A 19,492-nucleotide genomic window follows, 5' to 3' on the forward strand; every position below is an offset into this window, starting at 1 on the left:
AAAGAAAAGGTACTTTGTAGACATTCTTCAGCAAATACCAAGGCCACCCTTGCCAAAAGATGTTTCCTGAAACAACACAATAAAGAGTCATCTTTTACCATTTGGGGTGGTGGGTGGACAGAACTGTCACCCTAAAGACCCTGGGATCACTGGGTGTGCAAGCAACAGTGGCAAATCCCTCTAGGTGAATACCCCCAGGCCCAGGTAAAGCTGGGAAAGACACTTCACAAGAAAGGCCGGGAGGTGAACGGCACAGGAGACACGTTACAAAGTCAGCACTCCTCCATCTCAGGATCCCAACACATGCTGCAACTCTACCTAAACTCCAAGCTTTCTGGCCCAGAAATTGGTCTTGAAAAGTCTGTAGCATAGTGAGGACCTTAGTCCGAGCTAGAACCGTCAGGCATTCCCACAGAAGATGTATTCATGGACAACTGCTACCAAACACGCTGTTTCTGGGAGCTATGCTGCACGACCACAATACTTTAAATAACAAAACCCAGAAATTACACAAACCCACCCGAAGTAAGACTCTCTGAATCCTCTCCTGTGTCTTCCTTCCCTATCTACGGCAGGCAGCAAAGAGATTAATTCCATGATCACTTATGTGAAAGAGCCCTGAACGATGCAGCATGGTTCTCCCCCATCCCTAGCTGGGATTCAATGGAATAGGCTGCAGGAGAAGACACAAAGCTCAGCTTTTTCTGAGCTGTTTATTTAGAATCATTTATTTACAGCAGCACAGTAAAGGGAATATGTAAAATAAAATTTAAATAGGCAAAACACAAACAGCATCATTAGGAAAGCATAATAGAGCTCAGATTACCAATTATAATAAAGTAATCTCTCAAAGAGCTTCATACACATACTGCAGAAGGGGAATAAAAAAAAGATAATAAAAAGAAGAGGGGACACAACTTTCAGAAATATACCTGATTTAGTTCATGTTCTGTTTTGGTGCTTGTTTTTTATTCATTTATTTTTATCATCTTGTTGATCAGAAATGTGACTGCATCACTTTTCAGGGAAGTCAAAAGCTAAAGACAGGAATATCGCTAAATGACAGGTATTCCGGTAAAGCACCCTCTGCAGATAACACCACAAAACAGAGGCCTTGGCACGGAACTCTTAGCACAGATGTTCCCTATTAAAAATTTTGCAAGTTCCCTCAACAGCACGTTTCAGTTTCATTTCTCTTTCAAATTTCTGTTTGATTCTAGTGGAGGGAAAAATATCCAGCAAAAGAATGGAAATGAAAAGTCTCAAGTGCTCCCATGCACTGATACGCAGACCAGTATAATACAGCTCCCCTTACGTGACTGTCCCCAAAGGCACACTATCCCACACCGTGTGAAGGGGAGGCATGAGCTGCCAAGCACAAGGGTGAAGTTTCATCTTCCAGAAACTCTAACTTGGTAAAACAGAGCAGCCTACAGAGGAAAAACAAGTGTCCTGTTCTGCCGCACACATCACCTCACACATACGCACCATCTTTGGGAACACTCCAGAGAAGGCAGGCTCAAAAGGAACTTGCTGGAAGAAACCAAACTTATTCAAAAGGTATAAAGTTTAAACCCAAAAGACATATATAAGGGAAAAAGAGTCACTTCACAGAACACAAGCAAACTATCATTTAAGCCAATGGACTCTGGCTAACATTTGATATAAAGCTGCAGCCTTTTGGTTGAAGAGCAAATGCTTGCAGTTAGGCATCAGGGGAAAAATTAGTCCAGCAAGATTTAAACAATAAAAAATTGCAAAGAGACTAAAGCTGTAGTATCATGTTGAAAGGCTACATACCAACAGTTCCTAACAGTCAAAACTGATTCCATTTTAAAAATACGAATAAGCTTCTAAGTTAATAAAATCAACTTACTTCATTTCGTTGGACCATGGTTCTGGTTGGATTTATAACTACAATGCTAGAAACTTAAAAGCAGCCCCTACAGCAGGTGAAGTGCTGGAGCACAGCAACACAAAACCGACTTGAAATAGAAAGCGAAACTCACTGCTCAGATTTGTCAAACGTGATCAGATGAGCCAAAGCATGAATGGTGACAGCTACGCTGGACTTTTTAAAGTGTTCATTAAACTGCTGTTAGTGATACAGAGTGAAGTATCAGCAAACAAAAAGCATTCCAGTGAATGCGATAGCGGGTGTTGCACCCAAGTAGGAAAATCACTCTGAAGGGCAAAACTCCACTTCAAATCACAGCCAGCAATCGCAGAAACAAACAGGACAGCCACAGCTGCACCACAAGCTGTGTGAAACACAACCAATGCATCACTTACCGTGGGGAGCGTTCTGAGCTATCCTCTGCTTAGATCCAGTCGCAGATTTGTTTGTTTTCTCATTGTTGATGTTTTGTGCCAATTCCTCCTTACTGGTCAACACCACAGGGAAGACATAGGGACGTTCTTCCCTGTACAACACAGACTGCATTCGGCAAGGCACCCGACAGCACCATCCTGTGAAAGGCAGCTCCCAAACAAGCACCCTTCTGCTCTTATTTCGTGAGCTTTCTTTTGCCCTGGTTTACCAGGATACTCATTACATTATATGGCATATACAGATACCCCTGCTTGATTACAGCCTTCACACAGGACTGCTGTTGACACCAACACAGAGAAGCAAAGAAGTACAAGTCCAGGATGTGAGAGGAGCATAAACATTGATTACTTACCGATCCGGAACTTCAGTTCTTTCAGGAAGGCTCATTTGATTTCAGAATAAGACTAGCTACTCACTGACCCGCTCCGAACAGCAGGAATTTGGTCAAGGTACTGAAGATCTGTGAAGAGTCTGCACCCGGTGCCTTCAGTGTCAGAAGTTTTAAGACTTGAGTAAGATCTCTGGAGATTCAGTACTACTTCTCGCCCCCTGTGTTTTTCTTTTTAAGGACCATCTTGGGCACAGAGCTTCGGAGAAGACACACCAAATGAGATACACTGCTAGAAGCCCCTCTAAGCAGAGGCCACCGAGTCCAAAGCATCAATTTCTTGCACTTTATTCACAAGGTTAGGGTGGGGGTGAGATGCAGGTGGTTGGAGTGAACTCATCAACCAGAACTGAAGTTGCTCACACAGCCCAAACATTCCCACTCAAACTAGAAGGGGACAGGACAGCAGGCGGGGAAACAGCCAGTGCCTGGAAATACAGGACCTTTCTACCTCGACCAAACGAGAACAGCAGCGTTTTCGCTCCCTTTGCCCACCAGCTGGGCACAGGCAGTGTCCCCAGGAGAGCATCCCCTCTGCTGCTGGCAGGAGGCTCTCACTCCCTCCTCAAGGAACAGCAGCTGCTCAACAAGAATTGTGTTAACTGGGAGAACTGGGGGTCCCCACACTTGCATCAGCAACAACAGATTCTGAAAGGTCACTTGTACCAAGTGAAAGCTTCCTTTGCCAATCAAGACAGTTTGTCCTGCCAAAATTCGAGGCAATTAAAACAAAAAAAACCTCCAAAAAAACAAACAAAAAATCCAGCAGACAAAACTTACTTCCTTTAAGCTTATTTAATGATACTTGAAACGCTTAAATTTTCTATTTCCCAGATCCTGAAAACAGATATTTTTTTTAAGTGACCAATATTTAATTCCAGAAACATACAACCTTATCAGCTAAGTCATAAAAGAGCTATTTTACAAACATACATCTGGATAATTAGAACAATAAAGTCTTTTTAGACATTCAAACATGATCAGTAAAAATACAGGATTATTAATAAAGATTTTTGTGTATTTTTTAAAGAATACTTCCAGATTTTTTTCTTCTCTTTAAAGTAAATCTCTGTTAAGAGTACATGATTGTATGTTGTACAAAGAAAATAAAAATATTCTAGTATGAAGAGAGCTCCACAAGACTTAATTCAAAATAAAACAGCAGTGTTTTGGCTGCAGTATCCCTTTTGCAGTACATCTGCTTGTCAGTTGGCACCTGAGGGGGAGGGAATTCAGGGATTTCTTTGGGGAACACAGGGAGAAAACAATGCCAGATACCATCAAGCACTGAGATTAAAATTGAGGGTCACCTGCTGAAGCGTCAGACCCGTCTTCTAATAACAGGGACAGTACCTGTAAATCAGAGTATCTACGTTTTATGAAAACACTGGAAATAGGCATAGTGCTGTCTGAAAGCTGACCAGCCATCTAGACTTCTTAGCTCTTGAGGTTTACATTCCTCATCCTTCTTTCTGATCCCACCTACAGGACACATTAAAGGAATTTCCCCTCCCTACAGAGAAGGCATGTTCATTAAAGAAACCAGAGTGATCAAACACGTTTGCTCTTCCACCCTTCTACAGGAGAAGGAAATTGCCCATTCCAGAAAATACCCATCGGACCTTTTTGCTTGTCCATGAACTACATCCCGTAACAGCAGAAAACACTTCTCAGAAGGATATGCAAGAATGGCTGCTATACTTTGTCTTTGTTCCCAAGATGAGAAACCCTTGCTCATCTTTTATTTGGGGAAGGAAAAAAACCCAAAACATTGGGAAGGCCTGGGGCAAAAAACCCCAGAGAACACTGTCCTGCTCTGCTATCCAGTTTCAGTAAGGGAATGTACAATCAACCATCCACCAACGAGGGGCAAATTAAAATGCTCCCTTACACTGCAAACTGGAATTTTAAAAAGGGTAATCTTATGGCTTAAAGGGGGAGAAAAAAAAAAAAAGTGTGAGAATCCTGCATAGTGCATTTGAGTTCCAGCTCCTTCCACACAGCAAGACATGGCCTGATGTCTGCTATACAGTAGATGTGCTAGAGAGGAAAAAGGACTGCCCATTATTTCAGATTACTGCTCTCAGAAGATAATGGATCCCTGACCCCACCATCATTTTTCTAGAGAAGTAATGCCCTATTTGTGAGGACGATCAATGTAGCATAAGAAGGCCAGCTGAAACGAAAAAAATAAACAGGACAGAGCACAGCGTGTCATTTATATTGCCCATAAAACTGGGTTCAAATGGGTTGGTCTTCTCTAACACTCCTTAAAGCTCTCTGCAATCTCCTGCTCTGCAGACTGTCCATTTCATCTAGCACAAAGGCCTCTCTGTCATCCTTGTGAGCCTGGCACAAAGTGTGGATGTTTCCCCTTGTACATCTTGAGAGCTGACAGGGACAAAACTGCACCTGGCCTCCCAGTCGATTATGTCCAAGGTAGTATTAGGGGATGGTGGGGAAAATTCCACTCCAGCATCTCTGGAGGCAATAACGTAAGGATGACATGGCAGCATAAATACTCTGCACTCCCAGCTTTTTCACTGCTACTACACCTATGAGAGATGAAACAATATAGTGGCAGATGATGCTACAAAATGCTTATGCAAAGGTGAAAACCTCAGAGGCAGCAAGGGCAGATTGCTCCCCCGTGGCACATCCGAACAGCTACATCTCATGCAATATGTTGCTCACCATGAACCTTGAAATTCATGCAAGTTGGAGAAAACCCGAGAACCAAGGATTTTACCTTCAGTCACAAGGGAAGTATTAAGCAACCAGGGCTTCACAGGTCCCGCCTTTCCTGGTCTTCCAGCACACTCTTGGAAAGCCAGACTAAGCTCTCTAATAGTTCCGTGGTAATTTTCAACCAACCATGGAAGCCTGTTGGAAAGCTTTTAGACAGCTAAGGTCATAGTAACTGCTCCTGCTTCTGGAGTGTAGACCCAGGCAAGCATCATGCCAGCCGATGAAGGGGAGCTGGGAGGGAGAAAGGGCCTTAAACACTGACGCTGGCTATAGCCCAGTTCTCTTTCTGGCAGGATCAAGTACAAGACACCACATCAGCATGAGGCAGCATTCTAGTTTCAGGGTTTATCAGGGGAAGCCTACAAGTTTATAACCAAAGGAACCATATGGCTGAAGGTGAGGAGGGGAGATCCCACCCACGTAAGAATGGAAGTGCTCAGCTAATACTGCCAGGACACTCATACAGGTGCAACAGGACAGGCCTTGGTGGGTGCTAGGAAAGAGGAAGCTCCTGCCAGCCTGGAAGAGAACGTGGCTTGTGTTGGCAGTGTAATGCTCCGCTGGTGAAAAATGACACTTTGTGCAATTGGCTTTTAAAACAAGAGAAACTCCTCCCTACTCTGTGAGGGTTCATGGCTCCAACTTCCACACCAGGCCCAAGATCATCTCTGCTGAAACTCTGTCAGTCTTTACAAGAACTTATTCCTTGCATATCTCTAATGGGAAGAACAATAACTGGTTTTTTCCTACATAAGTAGACAAAGGACAGATCTGATTTCTTGCCAGTAGCTAAAGAGAAAACATTTGCTTTAAAGGAGCAAGGAGCATGATCTTTATGCTGACCAAAGACAGAGTCTCAGCATTTCATGATGCAAACAATGCTATAGCAGTTCTGACATGTTAATGCAATTTACAGGTCTGGCATGCTGATCGGTTTGGGTTCGTTAACTAGTTTAAGACTTGGGAAGAGGGTGCAAAAGAGACTGCCCTACACACTTCCCACTAGCAGTCCTGTTCATGGTGGCTGTGATAGTGGGGACAGCTTCAACCACCTATGCCAAGCAGGAACTGCCTGCCCTAGGACCAACTTCAGAGCAGAGGCGCAGCCGGCTTAGGCTGTCCCACATTAGCTTTGCTGGCAGCCTGATATTCACCATCTTGTTCCCAGACTGGAAGGAATTCCAACAACAAACCCCATTACAACAGGCCTAACGAAGTACTAGAGAGCTGTTTCAGCCTACTTTGTTTTGCACATCTCTGTTTCAGTAAGAACACATTGGCACAAACCAGGGGTTTGTTTTTTATATATATATATATTATATATATATAAAAACTAAAACCAAACCCAAAAACGAACCGAAGCCCACCCCCCAGAAAAACCTCCAAACCCACCCCAAGCCCTCAGCAAGACATACTTTCAGGTACTAAAACTTACTGGCCCTATAATCAGCAGTACCTGTGGCTAACTCAAATGGCAGCCCTTATTCATTCAGTAGTGGATCAGGGGCAGATCTGCCCCACATCTTTGAAACACTTCTGGGTTTGCATTTTTTCTTTTTGATCCAGAGAAGAGTTACGAAAGTGCTGCAGGTCCAAGTATTTTTATCACTTTACAAAAGGAGACAATGATCAAAGCCAACAAAGTCAAGAAAAAAATTAAACCTACCTTTCTCCTCTCCCACCCTAATCTTGCATGTCAACGAAGGAGACCCCTAATGGGAGAGGGGAAAAAGAAAATTTGCCCATCTCAAGTGCCTGGCTATTTAGTGCATGGAAAATTCTTGTTACACATATGGTGACATGAGCAGTTCCCATGCAATTGTTGAATACAGATAGCTCCAGCCAGAAGTCATCCTAACACCTTCGTAATTAGCTCTTCGCATGGCAGTTTGATTGCCAGCAGGGAGTGCAGAGTCCAGTCCAGTGAAGTAAAGATACACTTGCACATAGGCACACCCTCTCCCCTCAGACCTGACCTTTGGTTCAGGAGCAGTGGCAGGCTGGGTGTACTATATGCAGAGGGCTAGAACTGTCACTACCCAATTAAAATAGAACAAAAAAAGGCAGATTAAAAAATTAAAATGTGCTTTTGATACACGGAATGAAGTCAAATAAATACATTGATTTTTTTTTAATGTCTAAATACATTTTTATATCCTACACCCAAAGCTCTGTACATTTGGTTTGGTTTTTCTGTTCTGAAAAATGAATTTCTGGTAGCAAGGAAAGGAGCAGAATAGAATAGGCTCCCTCACTGACAAGATAGTGCAGATGCCCCACAGGAAAAGCACCCCATTCCCACTTTGCTAAAGTATGGTTCACATGTGGATGGTCCAAACCCTCTTGTCTCAAAGTCCACAAGGAAGACAGCGGGTACTGTATCCTGATACTCTTCATCCAATCTTCAGTCACTCCTGAAAACATGACTAGCTTTTGTCTGAAGGAAGAAGAAAAAAAAAAAAAGAAGAAAAACAAAAAAAAGGATGGTGAGAGAAAGGGAGCGCAATGAGAGAAGAATGGCTAACATTTCTAAACACTAGTATTAGCAGTGAAAGCGCGTTATATGAGAAACAGCGCAGCCATTTAACCTTGACGACCTTTGTTAGTTAATTCCAGCAAATTACATTTCTAGGATGCTCAAGGCCAATTTAAAGGGACCCACGGCAACCACTTTACACAGCACTAGAGACACTCCAGAGAAAGAGAAGACAGACTGTACTCATTTTACATGCTCAAAAAATCTTCCTTTGGGATTTTACATCAATCTAGCCTTCTCTGACAGAGAAGTTGTACATCCTGAGATGTAGGTCTTTGGCAGGTATGAGTGAGACAGCTTGTGAGCAACCTTTTCAGAGGAAGGAACAAGCTCCTCTGCACACGTGAGTCTCGATGGATACAACTGACCTTTCCCGGAATCAGCATGGTCTCAGCCCTGTGAAAGCTGCTGAAGTAGGTGAAACCTTTTGCGTGCATGTGAGAAACATCAATAATTGACTTTGTGCTCTTTGTTTAATGTCTGAAGCTAATGTGGTATATGCTACCAATTAGAGACAGTCTGGTTGCGTACCTGAGTGCTCTCCTGTGGAGGCTGATCCAGCCAGCCCTTGGCGTCGGAGAATGGTGTAGTCTTCCTCAACCTCCTACAAAACAAAAAACAACCCCAAAACTCAAGTGGCTCTTTAATTACCAAGTGAACAAAGAGGGCCTCAAACAGGAAAAGGGAAGTTTTACTACCAGTGAGTGGACTGAAATCACCCATGTTGCACAGTGACCCACAGTGGATCTCAGCTCCTTTATCGGCACCTTCATCAGGCCTTCCACTTGGATGCAATACTCCACTTTTCAGACTTCAGTTAAATTAAAGGCTGGCTACTGACCTAACATGTCGGTATGACTTGCACACCAAGACGCTATAACACTTCTACAGCAATGGCTGTTGTGTATAAAAAATCTCCAGCACATACAAAACCATCATTTTGAATATAGCAAGTCTGAAAACCTTGTTTACCGGTCTGCTGCAATTTAGCATCTCCATTTGACATCAGCAGCAGTATACAACAGATTTGGTAAGTCATTTTATGTCAGGAATTCCTATTCCTTAGGCCAGTGGCCCCTTCAAAACTCCACTGCTGCAGATTTGCTTCGGTTTTGTCCTATCCCTCAGGAAACTCTCCGAATTCAAATCAAAGCAACATACATACCCGCTAGCTCTAGCAGAACTACTTGCCTCTCGTAACCCACAACTCAATGCAACCAAAACAGCACCAAGTTTCTGCTTCAAAAGGTTCTAGAGGTAAGAGTCAAAGACAAAAAAGCAGGCATGGCTGCCTTCTTCCCCCTCAAAATTATTTTCAAGCTCTTTTCTGAAATGAAATGGGAGGAATATGAAAATCCTGATACTGCAAATAGAAACTTAGCGTACCTTTAACTTTTCAAGGTCATCCTCTATCTTCTGAATATACTGCATCATCTGCACACGTGACTCTATAGAGAAGTGAGGGCTTGCTACAAAAGAGCAGGACTCTTCCACTCCCCCCCAGCGTGAGGCCATCATCTCCTCAGCAAACGGGGAGCTTCCTCCATCCGACTGCGTGTCCCGGGGGGAAAGTGGCTGCTGCTGTGCAGAGTCCAAAGAGGTGCGGCCACCTGCAGTGCACTGGAGAACCAGAGATGATATCTCCTCATCTGTGGAGCTCTCCTGCACTGTTCCATATCCATCAAGGATCAAATAATTTCCTGTTAAGAGAACAGCTTTTTACTAACACCTCCAGCTCAATAATCACCAAGAACCACTGAACTGTAGACAGTTTAAGCAGACTTTAAGGAAGATAAGTGGTGAGAGGCCCAGATCTCTTGAGACATTTCAAAATGGGTAAGAAAAAGCATTTGTGAACACTATACAGAATAGTGATTGTATCAGACCAGACTAGTTTGATTCTGAATTAGGCTTCAGAGATCATGGCTGGTTTGGGGACTGCAGTTTGAGAATTACATGATTAGATGAGCTAAGCACCTACCTTCCTGTTTTCCAAAATCTGTGTTTCCATTATAACATCTGAAAAACGTGCACTTACACTAATGGTACCCGACAGACTGCTAGATTTCTAACCTCCGCTTAACTAGCTATGGTGCTGACGATGGTTTTAGATGGGTTAGCTTTAAAGTTTAGCTTGCTGATGATATGTTAAAAGATAAAGCAATTATAGACAGAAATGCTTTCACAACCTGCACTTAGCAATAGGATTATATTAAATAATTTCTCTACAGTATTAGAGCAAAGCTAGCATGTGGAGTCAGAACTGACTAAAAACAGGTCAATCTAATTTTGATGTGCCTGCACAGTTAAGAAAGTAAACAGCGTAAGAGGTGACAAATAAATTAGATGCTTCAAGTTGTTGGCTCAGTTTTAATAATTTAAAATGTCTCAGTAATTCAGGGAAAGAAAAATTATTTTCAATATGTAGTTGGAAAGCAGCATTCAGGCAGTCAAAAGTCAAAAATTGGCTTGTTCACATTGAGAGAATCCAGTTTTCAAGCAAAAACATTTATGGATGAGAAATTAAGACTAATAGTCATATAGAATCTACCTTCTAGTACCTACATCTACTATAACATACATGTGAGATAAACCTCAACTTGTCTACTAAATTTAGTAGTGTGCCACCATGTCAGCTGATCAAAATCATCACAGGACTTTCCAAACACAAAGCATGCAAAGCCCCATGAAAGTGCTCACAGCTGCTGTCTTAGAGCTAGTTATCTGCTGAGTTAAAAGCTCTATAACCTTGTTGAGGGCTGCAATAGATACACATTGAGATGTTACTCAGGTAACTGCCAAATATACCATATGTAGTAAAAATAATAGAAATAACAAAAATTATCTTTGAAGAACTTCACATTGGGGTAAGGTCGCAGGAGATAATTACAGTGCAAAGCTAAACTCTTCGGTTTTTTACCAAGACAGTACCTACAAAATAGCAGGAGTCATGGGGACTCTGTGTGTACAGACTAGGGAAGTGCTTTCCTTCAGGGAAAATGTTCTCCCTACAGGTCCCAACAGTCAGCTGAGAGATAAAGCAGTCCTGTGGCAACCGCAATCAAGAGCTTGCATTGTGCCCGGTGCCTCCATAATTACAGTCTGTCACAGTGTATTAACCCCACAGTATTTCAGCTTCTCCTTTCATACAAAAGAGGATTCATTAGGTACATGTTTGCAAAGCCCTTTTCAGGGCTAAAATTACTGTCAGGGTCTGAAAGTTAACTTTAAATATCCTATACCATGTAAGAAAAGGGGACATCTCTAATACTGAATCTAGACAGACTATCATTCAATGAGCGAATGAAATATGCTCACCTGAGATCCGTATTTGCACATCCTCTTCCTCCTTCCTTTCCATTAGTTCACTTTCAGATGGATTTTCATCACTGTGAGCTTCTCGAGCATCAAAAAAATGCTCCCCACTTTCATCAGCGGCCACCCCTTCCAGCTCTGCGGCTGAGATCTCCAGATTCATACTCATGCGGTCTATTGCTAAGGTACTACTTGATCTGGGGTCTCTCACGATCAGCTGCATGGCATCCCCTGAAGCTGGTGATTCAGCTGAAGTCCGGAGGCCATAACCAGCTGTGGACTCATTAGTTCCGGTTCTCAGAAGCGTTCTGTCCGTTCCAGGCTGGTGAAATTTGTTATTGTCAGAGTGCTGTAGTCCAGGCTCACTTCTGCTCTCCGTTTGGGCTTCATGAGAAACGGTCCGAAACCTGGGAAAGCGTTGCCGGTCTTCAAGGGTCCCCTTCTCAGAAAAGCCAAGCTGCTGTACCAACAATTGTTTCAGCAAGCCCACTGCAAGTAGAGATAACGTTCACAAGGCTTCTCAGACCATAACCTCCCTAACAACGAATAAGCTAGACCTAAGGCCACCCTTTCAGAAAGGTCTCTCTCTCATAGCAGCCAGCCCTCTTATTACTCTTGGTAGGAAAAACCAGGATTAAAATAAGTATGTACGGTCTGAAGCCTTAGTCTACATGTTACCTTACAAGCAACAGCAAACAGATCAGTGCAAGTTCCACCTTGCTTAGGGAACAACCGAGAAATCACCTACTGAAATTATCCAGCAAGTGAGGTGGAGCACTGATGAGTGCCCAGGTTTCACTCATGCCCCCAGATGACCTAAAACTTACGGCTGTAATAGGGGATTCCCACCTGAGAAACAAGCATATTGAGAACATTCCACTCAACTTTGAAATGACAGATCAAAAAAATTGAAGACACATTTCCCCCAAAATTTCATGCAAATTTATTCTTGTTTGAACTTCAACCCACATTCCTTTGGTTCCCAAATTATCCCAACCAAACACTTCATAATAAGGACACATTGTTCAAAACAAAAATGTGATACTGTCAAGAGCATAAGAACACTGTTCAATCTCAACATATAATGATCATTTAACACCCAAGAAAAGCTATGATTTCATACAACAGAACAGTCACTCATCTAAGTGGAAGGCTCCTGTCAAAATGTGAGTGACCCACGGCTGCTGTCAGAGGGCTGCTCTTTACAGCCTGAATAGTCATGAGATGCTGGGTCACTAATACTGTCTCTATGCACCCCACAGACTAAGATTACCTTATCGCTAGTCTCTGAAAACAAGTACCAAGGACACTTGTACAGCATTCAGAATTAGAAAAGGACTTTGAACCCTGTAAGGAGAAGCATAAATGGATCTAAAGATCCGAGATAACCTACTAGATTGCAGAGAACTGTCATTACTTGTAGAGGGAGATGGAAGAGGGAATTTGGGCCAAGGATATGAATGCTGTGCATTTGGGTAAAAGCAAATGACCCACAGAGAAGCAATACTGGCTACTCCCTCCAAGTACAATTGAGGGACTTCGTGTCCCTTTCAGAGTTGCCAAGAAGAGATACATGGATTAATGAATTCATTCAAATTTTAGGAAGTTATATTTAGGAATTGCACTGCTAGCTCTGATCAAGTAGGTTGCGTAGCCCTGCATTCTTCCTGTGAAAGGAGGTATACCAGAGGATGGAGAAAGTGATTAAAAATCTTCTATAAACAATTCTACAGAATAATCTGTCCATCAGGAAAATTTCTTTTCAACACGAACAAATGTTGATCTAATTATATCCAACCACCTCCCAATTCCTCAGAAAATCTGAACCTAGACTTTGCCAAGCTCACATATATCCAATCTCATTTGTAGGATTTTACAAAAAAATATGCAGAATCATATTCTGCAACTCATGCAACCTCTCCTATTCTGCTCCAGTGCTATGAAAATAAGTCCACAGGCTAACTGCATTGTCTTTTAAAAAAACTGCCAACTAGCCATGGCACTGTACAGCACTGCACAAAGTTCTGCAATCTGCCGTCATCAAAGAACTTCATGGACAGTAAGTAACAATTCATTACCACCATCATTTTATACATGGGAAAACCACAGAAAAACAACGAGAGGCCTCAAGCCACAGAAAGGGCCAGTATATGAATTCAGAACTTAGAATTCCTTGCTGTCAGATCCATTTTGTTTTGCTACACTGTGATGTACAGCACAGAGAGAATTGATATTTTATAGAAATGGGCTTTAGATTTTATATTAGCTCATTGATTTAGATGGTTGACCTAACAATTTCCAAATCGCATCCCAGACACTGCCCACAGATACTTACAGTTCCTTAATGCATCCAGTGCCCACTGCCCTTCTGATACGGAAGGTAAACTGGTGGCTGTGTGTTCATAGCATGCAGAAGAATCTTTAAGTGTCAGGTCTGCCTGCTGCACTTTATCAAACTGTCTTTCTGACACAAGAAGACTTTCTACCTTGGACTTTTCAGACATGATGGGCGAAGACGACTGAGCATTCAGTATTAAGGGAGATTCGAGGCCCAAATCTTTATCTAGTAAACAGAAAATACACATTCAGGTTAAACAACTATGTCAAATACGATGTTAAACTGCAGAAAATTCTGCTTCACACAGGTATCTCAGAAAACACTGAAAAATACAGTTCTTTAGCATGGGATTGGTAAAAGGTCAATTCTTCCCAGGGGAAAAAAGAATATTTCCCAGCAATTAATAAAACAGATGGAAATAGTGAGAGGTACGTCAAGAGGTTCAGTATCACTTCTCTATATGACCTGTAAAGAAATCACTTCTTTCCAGAAAAGTGTCAAAGCTACCAAAAGATCCCCAAGCCACAAGGAATAAGGCTTGGCACATTTGCACTCCATGCAGCAAAACTACTGACACCATTTACCTGGACCACTGTTTTACCTGGACTTTGTAGACTACTGGCAGGAATGTCATGCTGCTCTTTAAGCTTCTGCTGCTCCTCTTCTTCACGCTCTTCTCTGCAGGGAGGAAAGAACAAACACATTCTTTTAGTCACATATCTGAACTGCTGCATGAGAATCCGTGCTTTGAATGGCAAACTTTGAGCAGAAGAAGGAGTACTGGAAAAAGAAAAACGAGCCCTTCTTCTTCCAGCTGCTTTTACTTACTCGCCAGGTCCTGACTGTGGTAATGGAATCACTCTTCTGGTACTCCCCATTTTTACAGTCCCTGCCATCTGAGCAATAAGGTCCTGCCATCTGCAGAAGAAACATCAAATAAAAACATGCAAGACATGCAGCATAAAGAATACTTCTCTATTTAACACCTTTTAAATCCTGTTAATGTTATTACTGCTTTTCTTACCAACAGAAACATCTTTAACTCTGTTACATTCAATTCCTCAGCAATACCTTGCAGCTACAAATGAAGCACCAGAGCATAATGCTCACCTCACCAGGATACTCTTCAGCAGAAGGAAATGAATGACAAGACCTTAACAGGAGTTCTCAGGCAAGGCAGTTATTTTATATATACATACACAAAAGCATTAAGTAACATTGCAGATATTACTGAAGAATTTCATATATGACGCGCTAGAACAGTTGCTATGCATCATACAAATAAAGTCTATGCCCTGCTTACGCTTCAGAAGAAAAGCATTTCCTCTACCAAAGAGGAAAAAAAGCATTTAGCTAGGGAATCAAATTCATGCACCGGGGTGCTCATGACGCTAGTACCAAAGTCTGCAAAGCTAACTGGTTCTGCACGAAGATGCAGTCATAAAAGACCAGAACTGCAAGGGTAATCAAAAGCCATTTTTGAGGTCAGAAAACGGTCTGGAGTGAGCCAGACAGCAAAGCTAAAATAACAGAAGCACTGAGTGTATGTATGGGGTGGGGTTTTTTAATACATAGGCGTGCTTAGAAGTATATATATACACACACACTCACTAACACCTGTGTATACACCCTTCCCCTGCTTTTTGTAAGTTGGGAGGGACTATCCTTGGATACTTCCTACATAGGTCAACATCACTGTTTTCAGCTAAGCTTAGAGAGGAACTCAGGTAATTCAGAGACACCTGCACAGTTACCACAGGCACGCAGGTGTACAACATCTCTCAAGTACAACAAATCAAGCAGCAGATGGAGCCGAACCAATTACTTACACATTCTTTTCTGAAACAGTCTGTGCCACCAGTTCATAAATATGAGCGCCATTTTCTGACATGGAGATGACGAAGAAAGCTTTGTTATCTGAAGCAACACAGGGAGGGGAAGAATTTAACTAGTTGCCTCGTCCCACATAGCTTTCTGAAAATTCCTAAAACTGGGCATAACCCCAATGAGAAGCAATGAAAGAAGACTTCATGAGATAACCCTCCAACGCTATGATATACAAACATAAGTCTTCCTCTATATAGGAAATTTGTCTATTAGTCCAAAAAAAAAAAAAAAAGAGCCATTACCACCCAAACCATTTGGAAACAGATTTATTTCTCCTTTTTTCCCCTCCTAATAACTTCTAGACTACCTTTCATCTGATACAATCAGAGTACTTAAATTTAGAAGTCTATTTAAAACTCAAACCATGCCTATTACTGTTGCAAAGAAGTTAAAAAGCTCATACATACAAAGCAAGATGTTGGACAACCAAGAATTCAGCCTACACATTTTTCCATGTTCTACTCTGGAACTCTAGACAAAAAATCTACCCTCAACTGATCTAATGCTCGTTTTTGGCTTCCTCTTTTGCTTTCTCAATTGGTTACACTGACCTGTTGCCACCTGACGAACCAGAACAGTGTTCAATTTGATGATAGGACTGAAGGTGTGTTTACTGTCAGCTGTCGATGCCAAGATTTTACTGTGGCACTTCAGTACCAGTTTATCATCTTGTTTCTGCAACAGCACCAGAATGTCCTCCAGAAGCAGAGTGTAGAGATCTGCATCGAGTGCAAAAGAACCCAGAATGAGTTAAAAGATTCATAGTTTTGTATCACTCCCCTGCAGAAATAAAAAGGCTGCATTTTTGATTACTCATGCAGAGGCTGTAATCAGTGCTATGCCATTCTAGGCAAAGCTTGCAAATCTTCTTCATCAAAACTACAGCAGAATGCTACAGATGGAATTGGATCATCTCATGACTGACTGCTGTGTCCCGGCATGGCCTTAATGATACTCCAGCACATTTCAGAATTGACAAGAATAATTTAATCAGCTCTGAGAAACACACAGGCATTATTATAGGTGGCAGTAAGAATCATAATTGCAAACTGCAGAAATGCTTTCTCTTTCTCTCCTTCTCAGTTGGGTTTGTGTGTGCTTGCTAAGTCAGTAGATGGAACAGGACTCACCAATAGTTTTGTCACGATTAACCTTCCAAGTTAGAGGTCCTTCATGAAGCATTTTTCTCTTCGTTAGATCCAAGTTCTGTCACCAGGGGAAAGCAAAAAAAGTTGCACTATGAAATTTAGGTGGAAACAAGTAATGGTAAAGCAAGGGAATGTCAGAGGGAAGGCTAGGATAGGCACTCCAGTTTGGAGATGAGCAGCTAAACCCAGTCTGGAAAGAGAAGTGTGGAGCAGAAGTAGGGTAATGCTTGTAAACCAGAATTTTGTGAAGGGTAATTGTTATCACTCTTCCTCTCCCACTGCTCTTTTGCAGATGCCAGGGGTCACAGGGTAGAGAATTTTCGTACTAAGTCATGCTACCAAGGCAGTACGATGTCACCTGATATCTAGGAGGAGTTTTTCCAATATCCCGTATGAAATCACCAGTTCTAGTATTAAAACTAGTTAATGCTTCAGCACTCAATTTGCAAGTCAAGTGTGCCTACAAATGATATACAAATCATTCCAATGATCTGATGGACTTTATAATGTCAATGGATTCTTCAGTCATTTCAGTGCTTGTGACATTTAGATCTGCAGGCAAGTAGAAGTGACAATTTTCACAAGTCATTCCTTCCAAGTCTCAGAGACTACAATCAATGACAGTAAGATTTCATAACTGCCAGTAAGTTCTTCATTTCCTAACTAAATGCTTGCAAGTTTATTTGTGGAAGGATACATGACACAGTTTTACAGAAAAGTCTTCACATAAGAATTTTTTAGATACATGCTGACTTTGGGGAAGGTAGGAGAGTGATAAATAACAGAGAATCTATACAAGACACAGGCTTAGACAGTGGTAAAAATTAAGAACTGGGGATAAAGTACCAAATCACAAGGAAAAGATGCAGGAGCAAAGGGGGAAGGGTCCTTGTGTAGCAGCCACGTATTTGGAACATATGAGAAAGAAAAAACATGTTTCAAGTTGCAAGTGCCTATTGGCATGCATCATTCACTTGAAATGTGAAAATTTCATAAAGTCAGTCCTGCTCCAAGGATATGGTGTTGCCCATTCCATTTAACAGCAGCTGACAACAAGTAACCAGCTTCACTATCATAACTGCAAGAATTTACAGGGGTGATGAAACACAGTACTTTTAGCCCTGGACTTAAGACTTTATTTGGCTATACCTGTGGATCTCCTATCTGTGTACAAGTTCTTCTTTCAAAGCCAACTGCATTGCTACACCTCGTGACTCTCAGGCCTCTCCAGTTCCAAAAGCACAACTAAGACATGCAATCACATGAGATATATATCCATAATAAGGCTTATTGTCCACCAGGATATCTTTTATGCGATACACTGTGTTAGCCTGCAGACCATTAATACTTGTTCCACAGAGGTTACAAGCTTCATCAACACTACTATGTGCAGAATCAAGTTGTTACATCCACAGAGATCTTCAGAAAGGTAGAAAAACTCAAATTTCTGAGACCAATTGTTTTAATTTTTGTACAGAGGTATTCATCTCCAAAGACCATTTGATGGTACATCAGAAGACTTTAGTAGAACCGTAAGCTGAACACCCAGGGCTGCTATCATGATTTACACAGAGATTGCTTTATTGCTGTTACTCACCCTGAACTCATCCATCATGGGATCCTCAGACTGCTTCAGGTAGGATAGGTCGAGACGACGCTGATAATCTTCCAAATGCTGCAGAAAATGCAATGAAGGGAGTCACTTTGATTAGCAGAAGTCACTAGTGTCAGAGCGTAGGCAGTCACAAATACTTTCACACGTTCCCAAATGCTCGGGATTCCTCCTCTCACAGGAATATTTCATGCCACAAATCATCTTTAAGCACAACATCAAAACACTAGTACATAGACCCTAGGTGTCTTAAAACAGCTTGCTGCCCTTCAACCCCCTTCTCCTCAACTTTTGACGCTAACTCCATTCACCTCCTACCTGCTTATTCTCAGACTCTTTGACAGCCTGGTTCACATGGTTAAGGATCTGACGACAATGATCCGCTGCTTTCTTCACTTTTTCTTTCTCTTCAGGCAGCTCTGCAAGAAAAAAAGGGAAATGTAATGTTTTCCAATAAAGAGTGAAAAAGTCAGAGATCTAGTGCAGTTTGCTGTCCTCGAATTTGAGAAAGAGAACTTAAAAACAGAATAGCCTATCAACAAAAGTGCTGCATTTCAAAGGTGAAATGACAACCATACATCTGTGACAGGAGATAATTCATTCTGCCCTGCACAGGACACCAGCCTCTGATGATCAACATGCACAACACAGCACTTCTTACTGTTCCTTTTGTGAGGGGCTTGTGACAACTATTTACTCCACAAGCATCAATCTGAGAAGTATTCTGAGAAATCTAAAAAATTTACTAAGACTCCACTGTGGTACAAAGACAGTTTTGGGGTACATATTTAAAATCGCACACAGCCAGCTAGCCAAAGTCCCAGGATTTGGCAACTGACTACTTTCTTCTGTATTTCTACCAATCCTCTTATTTATATAATTTGGAAGAGAGAGAAACAGATAAAGAAAAATAATGCAAAATATATTTAAAAATGCGTTACATAATAACTTTTTGCACCCAGATAACCTGTATTTATTTTAACAGCTTAGGAAAGAAGTATCTCTGGCTACATTCATGCAGCCTGATTATAAAAAACAGTCTTCCATTACAGCAAGAGCAAACAAGTTATCTTTCCAGCCAATGTCACTTGATCATACACAGAGAGACACACAGGTGAACCCCATCAATTCTCACTACCGCAAGCCACATTAAGAATCTAGTAAACAGGCAAATAAACAAGTACATCA

At 41.8% G+C, this 19,492-nt stretch overlaps 1 protein-coding gene across 5 annotated transcripts in view; it reads right to left on the reverse strand.

Moving 5' to 3' along the window:
* Positions 1–3,500: 3,500 nt before the first annotated feature.
* Positions 3,501–19,492, reverse strand: part of ARHGEF12 (Rho guanine nucleotide exchange factor 12) — an 83,226-nt gene continuing 67,234 nt past the window's right edge. For all 5 annotated transcript variants that reach the window (XM_055695895.1, XM_055695897.1, XM_027806764.2 and 2 more), the window contains 12 exons: positions 18,623–18,723; positions 18,290–18,367; positions 16,675–16,750; positions 16,096–16,263; positions 15,487–15,574; positions 14,486–14,575; positions 14,259–14,335; positions 13,655–13,882; positions 11,323–11,808; positions 9,391–9,704; positions 8,536–8,608; positions 3,501–7,905 (listed from right to left, as the gene is read on the reverse strand). In XM_055695895.1, the coding sequence (XP_055551870.1) occupies positions 7,895–7,905; positions 8,536–8,608; positions 9,391–9,704; positions 11,323–11,808; positions 13,655–13,882; positions 14,259–14,335; positions 14,486–14,575; positions 15,487–15,574; positions 16,096–16,263; positions 16,675–16,750; positions 18,290–18,367; positions 18,623–18,723 (1,790 nt within the window). In that variant the 3' untranslated portion in view covers positions 3,501–7,894. The remainder of the gene's footprint in view (positions 7,906–8,535; positions 8,609–9,390; positions 9,705–11,322; positions 11,809–13,654; positions 13,883–14,258; positions 14,336–14,485; positions 14,576–15,486; positions 15,575–16,095; positions 16,264–16,674; positions 16,751–18,289; positions 18,368–18,622; positions 18,724–19,492) is intronic.

This window comes from Falco cherrug, chromosome 17, assembly GCF_023634085.1.
Source record: "Falco cherrug isolate bFalChe1 chromosome 17, bFalChe1.pri, whole genome shotgun sequence".
Taxonomy (NCBI): domain Eukaryota; kingdom Metazoa; phylum Chordata; class Aves; order Falconiformes; family Falconidae; genus Falco; species Falco cherrug.